Source organism: Lepidochelys olivacea, assembly GCF_965140295.1.
Source record: "Lepidochelys olivacea isolate rLepOli2 genome assembly, chromosome: 8".
Taxonomy (NCBI): domain Eukaryota; kingdom Metazoa; phylum Chordata; order Testudines; family Cheloniidae; genus Lepidochelys; species Lepidochelys olivacea.
In genome coordinates this window covers 29,087,358-29,111,793 of record NC_140418.1, presented here as the reverse complement: position 1 = coordinate 29,111,793, position 24,436 = coordinate 29,087,358, and the positions used below count along the sequence as shown (strand labels likewise).

At 40.7% G+C, this 24,436-nt stretch overlaps 1 protein-coding gene across 2 annotated transcripts in view; it reads right to left on the bottom strand.

The window, feature by feature from the left end:
* TENM2 (teneurin transmembrane protein 2) overlaps positions 1 to 24,436 on the bottom strand; it is a 996,821-nt gene that overhangs the window by 138,965 nt on the left and 833,420 nt on the right. For both annotated transcript variants that reach the window (XM_084636387.1, XM_084636388.1), the window contains 2 exons: positions 19,004 to 19,199; positions 12,175 to 12,276 (listed from right to left, as the gene is read on the bottom strand). In XM_084636387.1, the coding sequence (XP_084492513.1) occupies positions 12,175 to 12,276; positions 19,004 to 19,199 (298 nt within the window). The remainder of the gene's footprint in view (positions 1 to 12,174; positions 12,277 to 19,003; positions 19,200 to 24,436) is intronic.

The window sequence follows — 24,436 nt, the reverse complement described above, 5'->3', positions numbered from 1 at the left end:
ATTTTGACATGTAACTGGACCAAGAGTTTATCGTAGGTACCTGTATAGATGTGAAAATGCAAAGATATAAGGCCAGATCCCAGGTTACACTAGGTTATCTTTGTGATGCTCCCCTGGAACAAACCTGCCTTAAATCTGACATAACTGTTCACTAGAGAATCCTCCACAGTATCGGGGGATCCTTAGATTGAGTGGCCCCAAGACCCCTTTTCTCCAGCTATTCCATCCATCTCGTGAAGGGTACATGGCCAGGAAACAATGGGAATGGCTGAGCTGTCCTTATGCCCTGGAAATTGCTAGCTGTTGTAAGGGCTCCTTAGGGCTGTTGGCAAATGGCACAATTTCAAGGAGCCTTCAGGCTGCTCGTACTTATGCTTAGGAGTTTGCTGGCACAGATCAAACCAGGATCAGGGAAAAGCCAAAGTGACTTTAAGCAACTTTTATACACCACATCCTAAACTGCAGTGAACACTCAGCTCAAGATTTGGGCCACAACAGTTGAAAACTACTTCCCCCTTTACTTACCTGCTAAGATATTACTTCAAGATTCAGGGTTTTCCTGTTTCACTAACATCTAAGGAAGTTTAAGGAATGCTCCCTGTCTCTTTTAGTTTTAGGAATGTCATCAGCTGTTGCAGGAGATATACAGAAACCTAAACTTTGGTCTGCTAGTCAGAATGCTTTGATGTCATTGTTAACCAAAAATGATGCCAGGTTGTGGGACTCTGACAGGACTGTGGTGAAACAGGTATGCACAGAGACTCAAAATACATGGCCATTCACAACAGCCATGATCTACAAGTCTTTAGTTCTGTGGCCCAAACTTGAGGCTTACCAAGTTCCCTGTTCTAGTTCTGTCAAACTGCACATTAGTAAGCAAGAAAGGGATTCACAGAAAAATTTCCAGAAGGACAAAAAACTCATCAGGTGTGTCAAATCTCTGACATTCAGAAACCATGTGGGGAAAGCAGCACACGCTGACTTAAGCACTAAAGTATGGATGCTTTAATTAATCCGGGGTGAATTTAATTGCTTTAGTTAAGTGGAAATTGGGTTAAAAATGATGCAGAGCATGCTGGGGTGTGTTAAAAACATGACATATGAGTTGGATGAATCGATAAATTAAAAGCGCACAGATGTTTTAATTAAACCCAGGGAAGCTAACGAAGATCGCTAGAGACTTTTAAGCCTATGATTAATTCAATTCATTTAAAATACCTGTAGAGATATGGGGATGCCTCCATTTTGAGAGTTATAAAAGTTCTCAATCGATAAGTACTTAAGCTGCTCTACAAAAAAATTCTAGGGTTTTTTAAGAAGTGACTGAGCAGCATTAATTACATAATGAATATTTACATCCTTCTGAATGCTCACGAAACATTTGCTTTGGCCAAAATTTATCAAACAGGTCACCGTTTTTCTCATTATTATTGTCGGTGTAATCTTAGGTGTCAGAGTGAAAGCTTTTTCTACCCCTTCCTGCACTGTCCTACAAATTATCTGCCTCCATTAGATGGCTGCTTTGCTTACAGATATTATAATGTAAACAACAGTCTCACAAAGATGAGTGTATCTCTACACGTGTGTTTACCAGGTGGAATATTGCACCCTGTATCCTGAGACTAATCATTATGGACCCATAACAAATCTTATATTGTAAGCTCTTTGGGAGCAGAGATTATCTTTTTTGGTCTGTGTTTGTACAGTACCTAGCACAATGGGGTCCAGGTAAATGACTAGGGCTTCTAGGTTCTACAGTAATACAATTAATAAATCACTAATAAACCAGCCCCTAGCAATGGACAAATACAAAAAGCATTCAAATATGACAAATATTTAGTGGGACAAATGTGGACCAAATATCCTTTGTCCAATACCTGACTCTATATTTAATGGTAGATTGAGGAGGTAGGAGCCTGCTTGCCACCTCCACTAAGATGAAGTGAGGAGAAGTAATGCAGCTAGCCACCCCGTGGGTCTAGTTGGACCCTTAAAGATGCTGGGTAAGGGAGACGCCACTGTTTTCTCTGAAGAAGTGTTTAGGGATGAGCAATGGTGCTGACCTGCTAGGGAAGGGTTTCAGGCATGGGAAAACTGGAACTGGAAGTTCTTTGGGGACTGGGAAAGGGAAGGGAACATGTTAGCTGATATTTGAAATCAGGTGATTCAGGGTCCAAATAGTACACTAATACAAGCACTTCTGCTTTCAACTATCATCATTTGTGATCTGTGGTGAGCACTAACATTGGTCCTCGGCTTTGAGAATCCTAGGAATAGCGATTGCGTGGCTGATAAAACCCAGGAATGTACACAGCAAGAAATAGTGTTTTCTATCCTCCACTGAGGAGCATTTGAGGGAAATAGAAGTCGAAACAGACAATTGTCACAGGCAAGCACCTGGGAACCTAAGTTAGAGCTCTGTTAACTTCATCACTGAAAAGGGGGAGGAGGAAGGGATATCTAAAATATCTAAACTTGGACACTTCCACTGCTCTTCCAGTACAGACAGCCAATGACGGTAAAAAACAGATGGGCTTTCAAGCTTCTAGGAAAGAAGAGAGAGAAGAACAGTTAAATAGCTGAACTCTCTTGCCCAATGTACAATGCCTTAAGTCCTCCTCACAGGTCTACAATAGACATGCACTGACACACCATGCAAACCTCAACACACACCTGGAAAAGGATAGGGGAGAAAAGAGGCGCCTCTTTAAATATTTTAGATAACATTTTGGCTAACTTTCAAGGGAAGGATGTGTAACCCTTAGCCACTCCTGTGGCAGTGCTCTCGTTAGGGCTGCCTGGCTAAAGCCAGCCGAATTGAGGCAGCAGCCTGGCCAGAGCTAAGATGGACTGCGGCAGCAGACTGCGTAGGGTTGAGGTGGGTTTCTCAGTATAACTTCTAGGTGTTTAATACCAAAATATTCTCAAATTGCTTTGGGTCTCATTTTAATTCACATTATATAAGTTATCATTGTTATCAAAAATGGTTTAACTGAAAGATGCTTAAGTTACCGAGTTCTATACATATAAACCTGCTACAGGTATTGAAATTTGTTGCTAAATTTGAGCAGCGAAATAATTTCGATCGAGCAAGTAAAGCAGTTTGGCAGCTAACTGAGTTTAATCCAACTAGAAGCATTGGTGTTTAATGCAGATGGGTCCAGGCCAAAGATTCAAGTCTAGATTCAAATTCAGATTTTAACATCTCACAAGAACAGGGACATTCAGAGCTGGGGGTTTTGCTTCAGGACCACTCCTATTACTTAGATATGACAAACATATAGGGAGTTGGCACAACAACTTAATTTCATTGCTTAATTTGCAACAATGAATGCAGCTCCACTATTTGCTTAAATGACTTTTAGCATCACCACAAAGTTTTCAAGATGATGCCACCTACAAGCCCAAAGAGAAAGAGTTAAAACTAAATGGAACTTTAAAATATCGGTGCAAGGCTATGGAGACAACGTAACTTGAAAAGAAAACAAAATGCAGATTGTAACAGCAGTAGGTAAGCTAAGACAATTAAACACAAAAATAAACTACATTTAAGCAATGTTAAGTACACAAGAGGAAAAACTTTATGTCATAGTGAGTAAAACAGCAGCCTTGCAAAGCATGATTATTGCAGAACAGTGATTCTCAGACTTTAGCTGAAGATACATAGCACTGGGAAAATATTTTTAACTCATCATAAAGGGGCTGATATGGTCTGGAAAATCCCAGGTATCTCCAAACATGGGATGCCAACTTCTCATGCACTGGAGACCTTACTAAAGCTCTTAGCCACAGGGGATCCATTGACATGAACATTAATTTTAGCTTCCGCATGTATACATACATGCATTTAGGTGAGGGAGCAAGACCTGAGACAAAGCACACTGAAGTCACTGGAAAGACTCCTATTGACTTAATGGGCTTTGGATCAGACCCGGAAAGAACAAGTGAGTGTGGACCTTGCTCACCTTTTAATAAATCTGAAAATCTTATTACAATGCTGTCCACGGAAAAGCTGTTAAGGAGGACATTTTACCAGTGTTTCCAGAAGCTTTCAAGCATCGGTAACAGCAGCACAAACTTTCTGACACTCGCCAGCCAATGTACCTCAGTCCCACTTTGAAGGAACCATAGATTCATAGATACTAAGGTCAGAAGGGACCATTATGATCATCTAGTCCGACCTCCTGCAAAACGCAGGCCACAGAATCTCACCCACCCACTCCTGCGAAAAACCTCTCACCTATGTCTGAGCTATTGAAGTCCTCAAATCGTGGTTTAAAGACTTCAAGGAGCAGAGAATCCTTCGGCAAGTGACCCTTGCCCCATGCTACAGAGGAAGGCGAAAAACCTCCAGGGCCTCTGCCAATCTGCCCTGGAGGAAAATTCCTTCCTGACCCCAAATATGGCGATCAGCTAAAACCTGAGCATATGGGCAAAATTCACCAGCCAGATACCCAGGAAAGAATTTTCTGTAGTAACTCAGATCCCACCGCATCTAACATCTCATCACAGGCCATTGGGCCTATTTACCATGAATATTTAAAGATCAATTAATTACCAAAATCATGAAGCAAGATAATTCTGTTGTAATGTCTTTGGCCTCAGTCTCTAACCCCGAAAGTAAGATGCCTAACTACTGAGGAAATGCAAAAGAAGATGTGCTCCTTGGGATGAGAACACTGTGGAATCAGAAAACCATTATGTCATACAATTTCATTACTTTTCACCTACCAGTGTGGTGGCCAACTGTGGCATCTGGCAATACGGACAACATGACACACACTGCACTATAGGATATAATATTAGTGTATAATTCTATGTATAATCTGATGCCAATTTATATCTTTGTTATAATTCCCCCAGTCAGTCCTTTCCATCCTCTCATCCTACTACTTCCTCCACTCTCAGCTTTGAGTCAGTAGATACTGGTATGCTGCCCTCAAAGATCCAAACTTCTTGCCTGCGAAGTGCCCTCTTTCTCAGCTTCTGAGTCGTTCTTTATTCCTCTTATTCCAGCAGTCCTTGCTATTCGCTCTCCTAAACAACACACTTGCCCCCATTACACATACTGTTGTCCTCTCTGTGTTAGACTGTCAGCTCTTTGGGAAAGGGAACATGCCCACCTCCAGTCTTGCAAATCACCATGCACATGCACATACAAGGAATGTATGATAGCATGGTGTGATATAAAGATTTTATTGGCATGAGTTTGGAATGGCCACTTTACTCATGGATGATAAAGCCCTGAGAAAATTATTAAAGGTCATCCAAAAGGAATGCTAATAAAATCATATACCACACCATCATGTATTGTGTATATACCACATGGGTTACAGAAAAACTATTTTAGAAAAGCTCTAGAAAGCTTTAAAAAAAGGCTATTTCCTCTGCCTGTAAAGCCAATTTCTTTAGTTATCCTGAGTCCAACTCAGCGTTCAAGGAAGGTCACAGAAACTTCTAAAAATGATGACCTAAAATGGTTTTTGTATACCAAAATTGTAGTCACTTTAAAGACTGTTATCTTCATGTTATCAGATGTTCACAAGGCTGGAAGCTGGTAATCATCTCTTTCCAAAAACACCACTTATAGCAATGCAGGGATGGGAGGCTTCTTAAAGGTCTTTTTTGCATGGGCTACAGCATAATCTGTGCACCTGTGTCACAACCATACTTTCCCCGTATGTGACAAGCCTTACATACATTAATAAATGTCCACAATGGCCCTGTCAGGTATTGCAGAGGTAGCTATATGTTCTTGAAGGACAGTAAACTGAAGTGCAGAGTGTTGAATGACTTTCCTTAAGTCACACAGGGAATCAATAGTAGAGCTATAGATAGAACTCAGAAGTCCTGACTTTCCAGTCCCATGTTTTAACCTTTCATATTCAGTAAAATCCATGTGTGGTGGGGTGAGATTTTAGGACTAAAAGTCAGAACTCCTGGGTTCTATTCCTTGCTCTACTATTGACTGGCTGTGTGCCTTAGCCTGGTTTTGGAGTGAGCACCGCAAAGAATGAGTTTAGTTCTTGGCATCGGTTTAGATTGGCAATCATGATGCTGGATTTTATGATGGAGACACCTGTCCACTAGGAACTGGATTAAGGCCACAAACTCATTTCACAAACCCCATGGAACAGCTGACAGATGCCAATGACCATCCATAACTATCAAGCTGGGCTGGAAGTCAATTTATTTGTTCTGCAGTTATATCTGACATGTTTAATGGAGCAAAATACATTTTAATGATGCAAATGATGTAATTTTTTAAGGGCAGGCAGCACTCATGTGAAACTGGGAAGAAACGCACGGTAAAAGTGAAAACTCACACTAAAAACACCATGCTAGCTTTGAACCTGGAGATCTTTGCATGACAACCAATGATATTGCTCACCTGCCAGGAATGCAGAAAATCAGCTGAAAAAATATGTGATTAGCATGATGAAGATTTGGAAATTTATAATGCACTCATCACTAATTGCTGATTCACATAGGCTAAAACTTCAGAACAGGCACATAACAAAAGGTAACCAGTCTTATCTTGGTAAGAGTTTGAAGGCTGCATAAGTTCACAGTGAGACCAAAAAGCAAGGAATGAAAGACACTTTGCAGCTTCTATTGCAGTGGATACAGAAAGAAATACCCAAAGACAGACATAAGAAGAGATGGTAGGAAGGAAGTTGAATACACTGAATGTGGTCAGCCCAATACCATGGTTGTGGGGTATGTATCAGCTGCAAATCATGAATACAGCATTTTAAAAAGAAATAGTACCTATTTGATCCTTAAATATATTCCACATGCTGAAACACTTCTTGAGCTGTGAGCTCATGGAACATATTTGGCAGTAAGGTTTTTTTTTGGCTACCCTTTCTCCTTTTCTCCCTCTCCCCTCTTGTCACTTCTGTCTCCTTCCACCATCCTTTCTGTTCTAGCTCTGCTGATCCCACAAACTGCATTTCACTGTTGGGCATCCTTGTTTTCCTCTTGGACTTCTGTTTTGTTGATGTGCCAAACTGAAGTGATTCAGTTGAATAATACACCACAAGCAGTGAATGGGGTAGCATTAAACATGGACTGAACATTTCTCCCTCATTGACTGAGAACAGAGTAAAGGACTATCAGCCAGGCAGGCAAGAGGCCAAGGCTATTCTGTCACACACTATTCACTGAATGTGCTAGGGTCTTTGGTGCACCTGTTCTATATTCACCTCCTACAATTTCAGACCAAATTAAGAAGACAAGATCATTTCCATTAATCCTATACAAAGGAAATGTTACGAAGGGCTACTCATTAGCACAGGCAGAAGATCACTCACTCACCATAGATAAAAGAGATGGCCCCCATCTGATGTATAGTGCAGAAATGAACTGAGTGATCAATAAATCAGCAAGATGCCCTTTCACCTTCTAGTACTTCACACTGCAATCCCTCCCATACCCATTTTCAATGGGAGCATTCGGGGTGTTAGATTAGGAAGGCAAGGCCAGCCAACCTAATTGTTGGCATGGGACTTGATATTTACACAAAGGAAAACCCCTGCTCTGCCTACAAGTCTCTGAATAACCCCAGGTTCAGAGAGTGCCAAAAGAGTTTCACCAGCCTCTGATTAAAACAGTTTATGTTTTGTAATATTACCATTGTTTTTCTTCAATGACAACCACGAGAAGGAGGAGCTATCATTTTCAGTAGTTAGTAGCTACTTATTTACCCAATAATTTAGTATCTAACCTGTTAAGTGTTTATACAGCAGGTCAAAAGCACACATGCAATATAGAAGGAGTGATAATGATAAGCGCTTCCATCTTATTAAAGGCAACCATTAGAAATACCAAATGCTTTCAAAATAAAGAAATATGCCACAATTTTGTACGTGCTTAATAATTATTTTAAACATAAAAAAGGAAGAGCTCAAAATGAAAAAAATAATTTAGAAAAAACTACCCTTGTATTTATACTTATTAAAATGGCACCATCTTTTGCCAGCGAGCCAAAAACAAACAGAATGAAAATAAAATAATGAAAAAGCCAAACAAGAAGAATAGGAAAAAGCTGAGAATAAATAACTGAGATCTATTACAGCCAGACAGGAGAAGCAACTGATGGAACATGCTACACATTGCTGGTTTAAAAAAAAAAGCATTTTAGATCAAGAAATTAATCCAAACAAATTGGTTATTATATTGCATAATTAATGAAATGTATCTGCTAAATGCCAGCTTAATGGCCACCATCAGGAGCTATCACTAGTTGACTATTAACTTTTCTTCACAAATCAAGAATGCCAGTCATCAGCTCTCAAACAGTTCAGAGCAAATTTTGCACCCTTTCATTTATGTAGATGTTTATACCATGCTCATCATTACGGTATCTGAACCCTGCGTGATGTTGCATTTGGTATAAGTCTGGACAGAATTTTACCTTTTGAGTTTAGCTAAACAATTTCATAATGCAAGCTCTAAATTCACCTTAGAAGGTACTATTCAAAGAGGTATGAGTACCAGCACATTTGCAAAACAGTATGATGATGGCTTTAGATAAACTTTTTTTTTCCCTGAGGGGAGAGAATTTGCATGCCCTTCAAAACATTAGAAGAGTAAAACAAATTATAGTAAGTTTGATACACTCCGAAGATGCTAGATCAGTTGTTTTTTTTCAGAAACAAATACTGTACTGCAAATCTCAAAAAGCAGCGCAGTAGGAATCATACCTGCTTATTGACTTAGCAAGGGACATTGGCCAATTGAAAGCACCTAAATCAGTGTTAGAACAGGAACAGGAAAAAGCATTAGAGTCTGTCAAGGTGAGGAAGAAGATGCATTTAATACCTCCCAAGCGGCATCATGGAAAGTATGACAAAAAACAACTGAACACACAAAATAAATGTAACACAGTGTCAAACTAACATAATCATGTCTCTACAAAGTGCATCTTCCCCGAATTCCTCCTTGACACTATTTTGTCTCTCTGTCATTGGGCACTTTTATGGCTAATACTTAAGGACATATTACCACTTATGAAGTTACCAGCAATACAGTTCAGTTTATGGCCACTTCTGCACAGGTTTAAAGCAAACACATATTTTGAAGACAGACACACACGCACTGAATTATCCTGTGAGTTAAAAACTTTTACATTTCTGTGATGCTTCAATCACTTGAGATTAAAATGTAAAATGAGAAATGTTCATGTGGTAAATGAAGGCCTTAGTCAGGTTAAACTCCCATTGATTTTAAAGGGAATTTTGCCTGAGTGAGGATTGAATATAAATGTCAGGATTGGATCCGTAATGGTATTAGCTTTCTCCACTATGGGTGAAATCCAATCCACTCACATGAAGCCTGAGTACTGGGGAGGCAGAAGCCACCTTTCACTCAAATCCAGGGCTAGGCTAATATTCCAGCCTATGGCTTGTGTGAGTAGCTGCAGTTCTTGAGTGGCAGTCACATGTAGTACTGGGGACACTGGATACACACAATGTAGGATCTGTGGTCCCTCCCCAAGCCCATCCCACTGTGGCCTTCCACCACAAACTATGGGATGGCGTGATGACCCTTCCCATGGCACATACAGGGTGTACAGGCACTCCCTCCGCTTGCAAACCCCTTAAGTGGGGTTAGATGTTGCGAAGGGCTTTGCATTGACCCTCTGTAACAGAGGTGAGTTTCACCCTATACGAAGCTGTTACACTGCTGTATTATTGAATCAAGCTCTAACAGCTGTTCAAGGAACCCCCTAATTCATACTTCAGCTACATTGGCCAATACTCTAGAGATTTCTATGGACAACTGGAGAAAGTGAATTGTATGGTGTTTGGGAATTCAGAAATGAAAATCAGTTTGAAAATATATTATCTACAAACTGAACTAGTAGCTAAAGGCTACCTTCATTAAAACTGATATATTTCAGTATATCATGTTATTATTTTAAGCTTAGCTATACATAGAATCCTAATTTGAAATTCTGCCCTCTCAAATGGCTCTCACATACAGTATCCACTGGAGTAGAAAGAAAAATCCACACAAAATGAATGGAGATATTAAAAGGCATATTCAGTGGGTGAGATATTCATCATGCACACATGTGCACAGCCCTACAGTTGTTGGTCTGTTCCAGACCAGTAACTGTATGTGAATCTATCTGCACATGTACATGTGAAGTTTGCATGCATACACATTTTGCTCTTTTACAGGCACCTAAAAACATAGTCCATGGTGTTTAACTACAAACACTAATAAATGGGAAAGAAATTAAGAGCTTCCCAGAATTCATGGAGCTTACTACTATACTTGTGCTTTTGAAAGGGGAAAGACACAACACATGGAAGACACGAGCAAGAAAGATTGGGAGAGGCCTTATGTGTTGATTGACTGGTGCTAGTAGACTTATTGAGATATAACTGTTTGACAAATGTCCTAGAATATGACGGTTAGTCTGATGGAGCCTGAACAGTGTTTTCTGCCATAAATCTGAAGTACAGTATTAAAACAGATTTTGTAATACCTCTACACCAAAAGTGGCTTAGTACATATAGAATTATTGCTGCATAATGCAGAAGGCACATAAAATGTTTAGTGGCCAAGATTGTGGTGTCTAAACAGTGGCAGTCAAGCATGAAGTTACTACACACACTTTTTCACAAAACAACAACAAATAAATGTGCATCAGTGTCAATATGCATTTACAGCACACGCAGTAATACCATATGCTTTGAATATATACAGCGGTCTCCTTTGTAAAACTTGCCAGTTATCTTAATGTCTCAGATAATAATGTCGCCTTGGTATTCCCTACAGTATGTATAAGTGACAAGGCTAGTACTGAAGTATACTTATTAATTTATTTAAGGCAAAATGGGGATATTTTTAAGGGTCACCACTGAATCTGAAATAGTATCCAAAATGCATATTTCCCCCTTTGAACATTAATGAACCCTCACTCCAAAGAAAACAATCCCAAACACACAGTACTGAAAGTTTTCAGAGTAGCAGTCGTGTTAGTCTGTATTTGCAAAAAGAAAAGGAGTACTTGTGGCACCTTAGAGACTAACAAATTTATTTGAGTATAAGCTTCCTTGAGCTACAGCTCACTTCACTGGATGCTCAAATAAATTTGTTAGTCTCTAAGGTGCCACAAGTACTCCTTTTCTTTTTGCGAGTACTGAAAGTGTGACATAATCCCACACGAACCAGGAAATTGAGAGTGAAGCCTGTTTTAAAATTACACCACCATGACCACGAATTAAAGGGATCTCCGCAGAGCAGTTGATTATATACAATATTGCTCTATTGCAGTAGCTAGGCTAAGCCAAGAGTATCTTCCTTGACTCTCAGTTTTCTGGCTTTTGTGTGTCTGTGAGACCCTGAACATGATTTGAACTTTATTTTTTGTAGTTTAATATGTTTATCAGAAACACTACCCCTCAAAAATACCTAACCCAACTTGGCTAGAAGCATTTATTACACAACACCCCAATATCATCCACACATGGATGTGCTTTACACTTGTGGTTAGCTTTGGAAATTGTGACACTGGATCTCATAGTGTTAATTCACTGAAATAAGTGTCAAGGGTAGGGTTATTTTTATACTTCCCTTTTATATTTTTATACTTCCCTGAATTCTCATTCCCTCATTCTCATTCTCTGAAAGTCCTGTAAGTATTACAGTTTAAAAAGATTACAAGATTAAAAAAAACCCTTTATGAATTAGAAACATGCTTAGCCTAGAAAGAATATATAAAATGTACAAATAAAGAAGATCATCAGTTGTCTATTACAGGTAAATTAATGATTATCAGAAAGCACTCATGGTAATTCAGCTGATTTTACTGGAAATGAAGCTATTTCCTTTTATTAAATTCTTCTTTCCTACGTATCTTGGCACAGAAACTAACTACGCTTATCCAAGCTCATCAGCAATGCAGCATTATTTTCACTTGACCAACTGCTTTAACTCTATCAGATCGAAGATAAAAGGGTGTGTGTGTGTTTGTGTGTGCGTATGTGTGTGTATATATATATACATACACACACACACACACACCTTTATAGATATATAAAATCTACTTCTTGGATCTCAATAGAATCCATGTAACTAACCTGTTCTGGAGATCCACTCCTATGTCAAAGCCTAACACAAATTGTAGAATAATAATTAACATAGGGTAAATGGTACCTTTAGCACAATCAGCACCATGGAATCCTGGAAAACAGTGACAGACTCCAGATACACACTCGCCATTCCCATGACAATTACGTGGACAATCCTGCACTGAATCTGAAAGACAGACATCAGAGACACATTAGTTGTTCCTGTTCTTGGCTGCAGAAAGAAAGCTAGTGTTGTATGTATATCCAGTGCAAGTTTTGCATTCAACTTGATAATGACAGGTCACTTTTTAAAAAATGCTAAATATTTACTGTGACACCAAGGCACCCCTATATGCGCCACTGTCATATAATTATGATATGTTGTGTGAATGCCTAGTGAGATGTCATTCTAAAAGTCTTGATCTGCTAAATCTTTTTGGTTTCTATGTGCTATCATTGTATGTGAAGTTATAATGTTTTCATCTGACTTAGGTAAGTATCAACCTCATTTCACAGATAGGGAAATTGAGATACTGGGAGATCTAGTAACCTGCTCAAGGTCACACTTATATTGACTCTTTGGGCGTCAGAATTCACATGACTCTGTGAATGTACATTTCCTTTGTAGGCTAATGTCACACTTCAGGATTCTGAATAGAAAACAAATCAGAAGCACAGTAAAGAATTCAGATACATTGAACAGACCAAAAAGTGAAAGAAAACTCAACCAATAACCATCAGCTAGGCCATTGGATAGTATTCTTGGTAGTGGTGAAAACAAAAGCCAAAATGTGTGACTCTTAAAAAAAATGCCATTTTGTTGTCTTCTGAAGAGGACACCTGACTATGGAAAGATTTGTTTCTTTTGCTACACAGCGCATGAAAGTACTTTCCCTGTGTCCATATATTTAGTGTGGTCTGTGGCTGACATCTTGCCTGACATTCTCTCTCATGTTTCATATCAAAGAGGTTTTCAGTTCTCTGAGTGCCTCTTGTTAGTGAAAGTTCTGATAATAGATATATGTGGAAGAACCTCTGAACTGGATAAAATACTGTACTTTTCTCTGCATTTCAGTCCCATTAATATCATTGCTCTATCAAGATATGTACATGACTATTAGACCTATTACCTTTGACTCTCTTCTAAGATGTAGTCCAGACCTGGCAACATTAAGACAAGCACTTTATCACATCTCAAGGAGTAGTGTTTGCAAGATGGGTCAGGGGAGTATACCAAACCAGTAAGGGACCTGTACAAGAAAGTTCACATGCCATTTGGAGTTGCAGAAAACTCTCTCGATATATGCATGGACTATCTGTCTGTTTGTGGGTGCGTGCATGCATGTGCAAGCACACAGACACTTATAAAATCATTTGTGGATTATGAAGGGAAAATCATTATTTATATCTCACATTGCAGCTTACCAGAAATAACTGCTCCTAACACTAAAGATTCAAGGCTGGACTATCCTTTCACACCAGTGTTAATCAGGACTCACTTGAGTAAATTTGGTGGATTATACCAGTGTTTTCAGTGTATTATACCAGGATGATACCTGACAGGAGGATCAGGCCCACAGTGCATCTGTCTTTTTAGCATTGATCCTTCAAGCAATGAAAATGTCTTCCCTATTTTTCACCATTTTATAATGTTTCCCTTGAGGTTGTGGATTGTGATCCCCTTCCTCCTAGCTGAATAGGACCTACATGAGACTCACAAATTGGACGACTCACAAAGGCCAGCAACACTGCTTCTTAATTCCTTAATCAGCAGAGAGGAAATGAGCAACTCGTAGGCTATGAAAATCTTTCACTAAATAGGGGAAGCTCACTTGTGGTTTCAGTTGTTGCTGTGACAGTGACACTCAGCAAGGTTCCCCTAGCACTTCAACAAACTTCAACACATCTTTTGATAAAGACTTGGGACTTTGGCCTGGTTTTGGTTTTCAGTTGCCTGACTAAGATGGAATCCCCTCTGCCCTTGAGTGTACCTCTTCATAAAGCATCAAGCTTTCATCATAATTTTATTCTCAGGGCAAAGGGTAGTGGCCCTCTGCCTTCCATCCTCATGTCTTTAGGGGACGGTTCACTCTCAGATATTTGGGGTGGGGGTGGTGAGAGGATAGTTGGCCAACATACTTTCAACTCCTTTTTCTTTTGGGGTGTTAGTGATCAGTAGGCAGAAAGAGGGAGTTATGAGTATTATTTTTTATAAATATTATATATTTATAAAAATAATAGTTTACCTGATTGATATAACCTTGCTGGACTTTGAGGAGTTAAATCAAAGGAGACTATTATGGGTGACACAAACAGAAATGAAACAATGACAAAGATAAGGCTCTTTAAGGAAACAATGGGGGAAGCTATTAATAGGGGAATGTCCATGCCTGGCTCCAATCAGTTTTCTTTGTGTAGGCCTAGTCCTATGAGTAAAGAGGTTATGAACATCTGGAAGATGCTAGGCTAGGCAGGAAGGTGGATAAGTGGGCTTTCAGCAATGGCCATGAGGGGAGTCTCTGACAGACACACACTGAGGACATAGAAATTGCAGCAAGCAGGCTCTTTCCCCCTCCCCAGAGATGGAAGTAACCAGGCTGAATGGAATTTACCAAAATTTGCAAGGAAAGGTTAAGGTTTAGATTAAGGGCGATATGCGTACAGGCCAGAGGTGGGCAAACTATGGCCTGCGGGCCACATCCTGTCTGGCCCCTGAGCTCCTGGCCAGGGAAGCTAGCCCCCGGCCCCTCCCCGCTGTTCCTCTTCCCCCACAGCGTCAGCTCACTGCATCGCCAGCACTCTGACCTGCTGCTCTTACCAGGCAGCATGGCGGTGTGGCTGGCTCTGGCATGGTAAGGGGTTGGGGAGCGGGGGCAGGCGGTTGGATAAGGGGCAGAGGGTCCTGGGGGGCAGTCGGGGACAGGGAGCAGTGGGAGGTTGGATGGGGCGGAGATTCTGGGCGGGGTGGTCAGGGAACATAAAAACGTAAGAATGGCCATACTGGATCAGACCAAAGGTCCATCCAGCCCAGTATCCTGTCTACCGACAGTGGCCAATGCCAGGTACCCCAGAGGGAGTGAACCTAACAGGTAATAATCAAGTGATCTCTCTCCTGCCATCCATCTCCACCCTCTGAAAACAGAGGTTAGGGACACCATTCCTTACTCATCCTGGCAAATAGCCATTAATGGATTTAACCTCCATGAATTTATCCATTTCTCTTTTAAACCCTGTTATAGTCCTAGCCTTCACAACCTCCTCAAGCAAGGAGTTCCACAGGTTGACTGTGCACTGAATGAAGAAGAACTTCCTTTTATTTGTTTTAAACCTGCTACCCATTAATTTCATTTGGTAGCCCTAGTTCTTATATTATGGGAACAAGTAAATAACTTTTCCTTATTGACTTTCTCCACACCACTCATGATTTTATGTATCTCTATCATATCCCACCTTAGTCTCCTCTTTTCCAAGCTGAAAAGACCTAGCCTCTTTAATCTCTCCTCATATGGGACCCGTTCCAACCCCCTAATCATTTTAGTTGCCCTTTTCTGGCCATTTTCTAATGCCAGTATATCTTTTTTGAGATGAGGGGACCACATCTGTACGCAGTATTCAAGATGTGGGCGTACCATGGATTTATATAAGGGCAATAAGATATTCTCTGTCTTATTCTCTGTCCCTTTTTTAATGATTCCTAACATCCCATTTGCTTTTTTGACTGCCGCTGCAAACTGCGTGGACGTCTTTAGAGAACTATCCACGATGATTCCAAGATCTTTCTCCTGATTAGTTGTAGCTAAATTAGCCCTCATCATATTGTATGTATAGTTGGGATTATTTTTTCCAATGTGCATTACTTTACATTTATCCACATTAAATTTCATTTGTTGCCCAATCACTTAGTTTTGTGAGATCTTTTTGAAGTTCTTCACAGTATGCTTTGGTCTCAACTATCTTGAGGAGTTTAGTATCATCTGCAAACTTTGCCACCTCACTGTTTACCCCTTTCTCCAGGTCATTTATGAGTAAGTTGAATAGGATTGGTCCTAGGACTCATCCTTGGGGAACACCACTAGTTACCCCTCTCCATTCTGAAAATTTACCATTTATTCCTACCCTTTGTTCCCTGTCTTTTAACCAGTTTTCAATCCATAAAAGGATCTTCTCTCTTATCCCATGACAACTTAATTTACGTAAGAGCCTTTGGTGAGGAACCTTGACAAAGGCTTTCTGGAAATCTAAGTACACTATGGCCACTGGATCCCCCTTGTCCACATGTTTGTTGACCCCCTCAAAGAACTCTAATAGATTAGTAAGACACGATCTCCCTTTACAGAAACCATGTTGACTTTTGCGCAACAATTTATGTTCTTCTATGTGTCTGACAATTTTATTCTTTACTATTGTTTCAACTAATTTGCCTGGTACTGACATTAGACTTACCGGTCTATAATTGCCAGGATCACCTCTAGAGCCCTTCTTAAACATTGGTGTTACATTAGCTATCTTCCAGTCATAGGGTACAGTAGCTGATTTAAAGGACAGATTACAAACCATAGTTAATAGTTCCGCAATTTCACATTTGAGTTCTTTCAGAACTCTTGGGTGAATGCCATCTGGTCCCAGTGACTTGTTACTGTTAAGTTTCTCAATTAATTCCAAAACCTCCTCTAGTGACACTTTAATCTGTGACAATTCCTCAGATTTGTCACCTACAAAAGATGGCTCAGGTTTGGGAATCTCCCTAACATCCTCAGCTGTGAAGACTGAAGCAAAGAATTCATTTAGTTTCTCTGTGATGACTTTATCGTCTTTAAGTGCTCCTTTTGTATCTCGATCGTCCAGGGGCCCCAGTGGTTGTTTAGCAGGCTTCCTGCTTCTGAAGTACTTAAAAACCATTTTGTTATTACCTTCTGAGTTTTTGGCTAGCTGTTCTTCAAACTCCTTTTTGGCTTTTCTTATTACATTTTTACATTTAATTTGGCAGTGTTTATGCTCCTTTCTATTTACCTAACTAGGATCTGACTTCCACTTTTTAAAAGATGCTTTTTTATCTCTCACTGCTTCTTTTACACAGTTGTTATGCCACAGTGGCTCTTTTTCAGTTCTTTTACTGTGTTTTTTAATTTGGGGTACACATTTAAGTTGAGCCTCTATTATGGTTTGTCTTTGAAAAAAGTGTCCATGCAGCTTGCAGTGACTTCATTCTAGTCACTGTACCTTTTAATATCTGTTTAACTAACCTCCTCATTTTTGCATAGTTCCCCTTTCTGAAATTAAATGCCACAGTGCTGGGCTGTTGAGGTGTTCTTCCCACCACAGGAATGTGAAATGTTATTATATTATGGTCACTATTTCCAAGCGGTCCTGTTATAGTTACCTCTTGGACCAGATCCTGCACTCCACTCAGGACTAGCCTGCGAGTTGCCTCTCCCGTTGTGGGTTCCTGTACCAGCTGCTCCAGGAAGCAGTCATTTAAAGTATCGAGAAATTTTGTCTCTGCATTTTGTCCTGAGGTGACATGTACCCAGTCAATGTGGGGATAACTGAAATCCCTCACTATTATTGAGTTTTTTATTTTGATAGCCTCTCTAATCTCCCTTAGCATTTCATCATCACTATCACTGTCCTGGTCAGGTGGTCGATAATACATCTCTCCTGTTATATTCTCATTAGAGCATGGAATTACTATCCATAGGGAATGGGGGGGCTGGATAGGCATGGGAGTCCTGGGGGGCCTCTTAGGGGTGTGGGTGTGGATAAGGGTCAGGGCAGTCAGGGGACAGGGAGCAGGGGGGGTTGGATGGGTCGACGGTTTGGGGTGGGGGGCAGTCAGGGAGCGGGAGGCAGTTGGATAGGCAGGTGGGAGTCCCAGGGGGCCTGTGGACAGGGGTCGGGACAGTCAGGGGACTTGGAGAAGGCCGGGTTGGATAGGGGGTGGGGTCCCGGAGGGGCAGGGGTCCTAGGAGGGGGCGGTCAGGGTACAAGGAGCAGGGGGGATTAGATGGGTCGGGGATTCTGGGGGGGGGAATTGGGAGGGGGTGGGGACCAGGCAGTTTGGGGAGGCACAGCCTTCCCTACCTGGCCCTCCACATAGACCCCAATGTGGCCCTCGGGCCAAAAAGTTTGCCCAAATCTTGTATAGGCCTTTACTGGCTTTACCCTTTGCTCTGTGTGTTATATAACTTTGGGTGCAACGTTTTTTAGTAGCTGTTTTTCAATTACTTTAATCATTTCACTTGTCACAGCCCTGACAGGAAAAGGGCTTTTTGGTGCCAAACCTAGTTGGGTCTGTCAGGTTAGCGTGGTTGGTAAACAGAGGGTGAAGCCCACCAATCCCGTCAAAAGGTGGTATGGTTGCACCCAGAGAGGGGGGAAGGTAGTAAAACCATCACCTGTGGGGGTGTCTTCAAGGGGGACTAACAGGCATTTAAAGCACAGCTTATCTTGTAACCGTGACACCACCTAAGTCCTATGTAAAGTTTTGGAGAGTGTTTCAATGATGAAGTCTCAGCTACGAACTGCTGACAGTTGGGTGTGACAACACTTAAAATCTCCAAACAGCCAATGAGAATGCAGCTTTGCAGGAACAGCCATACACCACTATTATTAATATCTGTAGTTATAAGATATTATGGCCATTGTAAAGCCTCTAGGTTCATTCATTTTCTTGTTCAAAGACAGCTAAACATTAACAGGATCACAGATTTCGGCCTTCAATATAAGCAACACAAAAGCATCCACAACTCACCCCTAGAAAGACTTCCCTCTTTTCCTACCTACACTCAACATACATCAAATATTACTGGATTAAAGCAAAATATGCGCAAAAAGAGAGAGCTGATAGAAGGCTTCCACACTTTATAAAGATAAGCAAAGAGAGGGAAAAATCCTCAGCATGCAGGCATACATACCTAAGATAACTGTATTGAAAGAGACCACTTCTTTGTCCTTGCCATCATTGTAAAATGCCAGGTGCCACAAACCCACATCCAAGTATTGAACAAACACAGCTTCATTCTGAACCAGGGTCTGGATACTTCGACGTTCCCGGGGGGACTCCACCACACTCCATTTCTCTTTCCCATCCAAACGCTCCATGAAATCATACTGTGTGGTAAAACAGAAACAGAGAGACCTGAATTTAGAGTGATGCTACAGATAAAAATCTGGCAGAATATCTTGCCCTTTCTTCCTCCAAATGCCCTTTCCTTCAACCCTTATTTGGAGAGTGTGGCAATTTGAAGTTAGCCTTTCCTTATTCATTATGGGCCTGGTAGCAATTCTCTTATCCTTTCTGATAATGTGATACAGACAGAATTAAGTGTCTGCACTCTGCAAAAATGTTTTCAAGTGTTTGAGTAAAAGTCCTCCACAGTCTGAGCTTTTGAAGAAAGTTGCTAATTATTTACATTGTCTATTCTCATCTAAAAGAAATACTGAATGGATTTTAGACCAATGACAACATGTACAGCAGACATGCAAACTTTAATAAGATCATATGCTAAAGGGTGTAAGAATATTATTCAAAGAGGTCAGGAACCAACTCTCCCCTATGTACTGCACTGTTCAGCTGGCCAAGCACATTATGGCGATTTTTTACTGGCTGAAGCAATAGGTATTGGCCACTGTTGGAGGCACGATTCAGGATGTGCTGGATTAATGTTGGGATCCTTCATAGCAAGTCATAGGTTCTTATATAAATTCTCAAATCAGGAAATCTCATTTTGAAAGAAACTCACCCATTCCACAGCAATCACCTACAGCAGTCTCCTGCTGGCACAGTACACAGAAATCTCAGACATGCCACCTGAAGTACTAATGAATGAAAGTCTCCTCATTGTGAATATGGAATAAACTCATTGTTTGTGCCTAATATAAGGTACCCCACTTTGTACCTGATTGAAGCTTATTGTAGAAGCATCACTGCAAAGAGCAAGGAAGTACTGGTTGGCTCCATTGCAACTGTGTTCAGTTTTGGGCACCTCATTGCTCAAAAGTTACTGACAAACTGGAGGAGTTCAGAAAGGAACAACAGAAATAAGGAATTGACTTATGAGGAAAGACCGAGGATGTCAAGCTTGGATAAATTCCAGTAGAGGTGGGATATGTTCATGTTAATAATCCAGAAGGTGAAAGCACTGAGCAAAGTAAGGAATTATTTAGCACAGAGGAGGGGTGCTACTAGTATTCCAATGAAATCAAGAAAGGGAAAATTTAACAAGAGTGTCAGGAAAATCTTCTCAACAGTGAGATCTATTAGGCTGGGTAATAATCTCCCAAGGGAAACTCCATTGCTTGGTATATTTAAAACAAGATTGGAAGAAATATTAGTTAAACCTCCAACATGGAATACTGCCTAGGAAGGCAAGTGGACTAGATGACCTCATAAACTTTTTCTACCTTTAACTTCTGTGATTCTAGAACTCCCAGGCTGACGCAACGCTCAACCCACTAGTCCCCACAGCCTCTATATGAGGAAGTCCTTAAGAAATACACCAAAACCAATATATCTAATGTTTTTATAGCTATATAACAAGTCCCCTATGAAAACAGGTCTTGTTTTAGACACATTTATCTATCTAGCACTAGATCGAGATAGATAGATGTGTCTAAAGCAAGACGTATGTGTTCAATAAAATACAGTAATAGTACGTGCTTGCTTGCCAGGAGTCTTATTGCATTTCCCTCTGTTATCACGAACACATACCGCCCAGGCTGGTGATAGCTCAAAGAAAAGAAACACTCTGCTTTTGTTTAAAAACAACTATCATCCTGAACTCTAAACATGCCACTTCACCTACAGAGGACTTTGTGCACTGCAGGCTGAATTCCATTAATTAATACCGAGTTACTGAAAATAAATTAAAATATAATAATTAAATAAACATTAATAATAAGAAATATCAATAATAAAATATTATTAATAATAATAATATATTCCTTTCTGTAAGAGAGAGAGATATTTAAGTCTTCAGGACTATGGGACAATTAGTAGTGTCATGATATGTACCTGCCTGTTTTCAGGTGCATTCAAGTTAGGGGCAGTAGTGTCTGACAACTTCTGTGTCTAAAGGTATCCCCAACACCAAAATATCTGAGCACTTCACAGTATTTACTGTATTTATCCTCAGAACTCCCCTGTTAGGTATGACAGTGCTATTATCTCCATTGCATAGATAGGAACATGAGACACAAATAGATTAAGTGACTTGCCTAAGAAATTCAGTGATATAGCAGGGACTTGAACCCCAGTCTCCCAGAGTTATAGCCCACTGGGCCATCTTTCCTCTCTGAAATGCATTTTGGGTGGTGGATGGGAAGATGTAATAGCAAGAAGTGACTAAACTAAATATCTGACTGCTCTCCACCCAAACCTATTTTACATGGCACATGGCTAGGAAAAACAATTCAGCTAAATCAGTGGGTTTAGGGATAAGCCAATAAATAGCAGGGATTTAGACAATTCGGACATGTCAGTAACTTTCAGAGCATAAATGGTGTCAAACCTGTTTGTAAATCAGACCACTAAATCAGCGACCTTTGGAAATGTTACCAAAACCTACCTGCCAGCAGTCAGAGGTTAAAGATGGACTCACTACCCTCTTGGAAAATGTTATTAGTGGGGCAACAACATCGGAACATTTTTTATTGCTCTTTGGAAGGTTTGCTCACAGACGGTCGACATGGAAGAAAGTAGCAATAAAAGCTGACATTTCTCATTGGCAACATGCTGTTCTGCTCTGCTTGTGCTGGCAGGCTCCTCTGCCTCCCCAATGTCTGATGCTGATTCTACCTCAGATGGCAGGGCAGGCTCAGCGGTTGGTGGGATCGAAGAGGAACAGCATGGAAGAGCTAAAAGGGCTTGAAGCAGCTTTGGCTGCAGGGTCCCCAGTCTCCTCCTGGGATCATGGGTGTGACCTAGTGATGGCAGATCCCTTTGGAAGCCTGTCCATATCATTAAAATTTTATCCATAACCAACATTCTATAGATGAGCATTATTCCTCCTTAAAACTTCTCACTAAGATGAATTCAGTGATCAGGAAAGGTCCACGGTCGTGAGCCATGATATTAAAATTCCAGTACAGGTACAGCATGGGCAACACTCATGGAAGCTCATTCACGACAAGTCTCAATCCCATTCAGAAATGGCCAGCACTTAGGGCTTGCCTACATTTACCGGGGGATCTACGAGTAGCAATTGGTGCATCGGCGGTCGATTTAGCGGGTCAAGTGAAGACTTGCTAAATTGACTGCAGATTGCTCTCCTGTTGACTCCTGTCCTCCACCGGATTGAGAAGAGTAGCGGGAGTCGACAGGAGAGCAACATCGCTTAGTGTGGACCCTGCGGTAAGTAGATCTAAGCTACATTGATTGGAGTTACACTATTTACATAACTCAAATTGCGTAGATTAAATCGAATTTCCCCTGTAGTATAGACAAGGCCTAAGAGTGGGAGGGAGGCAGAATGCCTGCTGGAGGGGCCCTAGGTGGAGCACACCTCCAGCATAAACCCCAAGAAGCACACTATGTATGCTGGGCATGCCCCTTTCTCCTTCCTGATCCTGGAGACATAAAAGAGAGGGAATGGTCCCTGCATATTCTCCTATGTGTGTGCCACTGAAAAAACTTGGCTTGGATGGGGTTTGTTCTGGCTGAGCGGGACTTTCCACATGGCTCCCTATGCAGAAGCCATAATCAGACCTACCACTTATCTGTGTAAACAGCTGCCATGTGTTGTGTGGACATTAACATACACATTCCAGAGCAATGTGTCTAGTCTCGATTGGCCAAGGAAACAGGCCATCAAGACCATCCCCAGGCTTGGCTCTGCTTCACCACATGCCCAACTAGCTCATTATTTTGCATCATGTTGCTCTACTGATCCTCTGATTTACTAACTGTTTTTACACAATTTTCTGCTGAAAATGTTACGCATGCCCTAAAGCAACCCATAGATGGATAAGAGTGTGAGACATGTGCCACGTGCTCATCAGGAAGAAATTGTGAAGGTTTCTACTCACACAATGAACACAGAGTGCTAGGGATGATACCAGCTCACATGTATTAAGAAATGCCACACATCACTACTTACAACTCAAATGGAACCTTTATAGAGATCTCAAAGTTTGGCTGACTTCTAGTTTTATACTCCTCTATGGTTCATGGCTTAGGTCTGATTTGCAATCAGAAATGACAAAAGACTGTCCAGATACAAAAAGCACCAGAAACAGCAGGAGAGCACCTGTCCTTGTAGAACTCCTGGCTTGAATTTGCAGACATGAGGGGAGTGCTTTATACAGATCAGGCCTCCTGTAAAAAGGAGGCCACAATACAACGGGTTAATTTTCCAAATTTACCCTTTCCTTGGGTTTGCTCTTGTTTTTTTACCCTATGTAAGAAAGTCCTGAAACAAATCTGTACTTACAGACCTCAATGTTAACCCGAGTTCTACCTGAGCAATTTGTCCCTACAATGTTTCCTTTCAAGGCATCTTATCCCTCTCTCTTATATTTCTGAGAATAGCTAATGAGACCCACCTGCTCTGGCAGCCAGTGTGAGTCAGCAAAATAGCTTTGCAACTCCACACATAGTGTCCTAAAGCCTGATACCTGGTTGCACTTCCAAATTACAGATGAGTCCAAACCAAACTCCAAGAGTGTTTGAAATCAGGATATAAACCCTGATTTTTCAAATAGACCCTATTTTAATAATGGGATGAACCAAAACATGGAGTTAAAAATTCACGAACATCACAAGTGTTCAAAATCCAGATATAGATTTAGCTGTTGTGGCGAGAGCTCATCCTCATGCCAAAACTTCATAAGATCTACTCAGCACAAACTAGATCTGAACAACATGTGTTGGGGGGAAAAACTTGTTTGCAAAGTGTTTTAAAATTAGTACTTCATAAACATCCAAATTGTTGATTATGCATTAAAATACCCACCCACCAGCCATCTGATATCCAAGCTGACAGCCAATAAAACAATTTACTTTAATATTTGAATGTACATGATTCAGTGTAACATAATGTGAGCAGCATAAGTCAGAGCAAAGCGTGACATATAACAGAGACTGAACTGATGAGAATGATATCATTCTGATCTGTGACTGCTGGGACCATGAAAAATATGAAAATATCAGTGGTGTTTATGAAGCAAGAGATCATCCTGGCTGTCCCACTATTCAAATTGTTTCCAGCTAGTCCCACTTCTAATTGAAAACACAAGTGGTTTACTCACCCACACGAGAGATTTTTGCAAAGAAGATACTATGTGGGAAAGGTATGTAATATGCTCTGGTGGATTGCCTTGGCCAAGCATTCCTAATAGTATTTCTATAA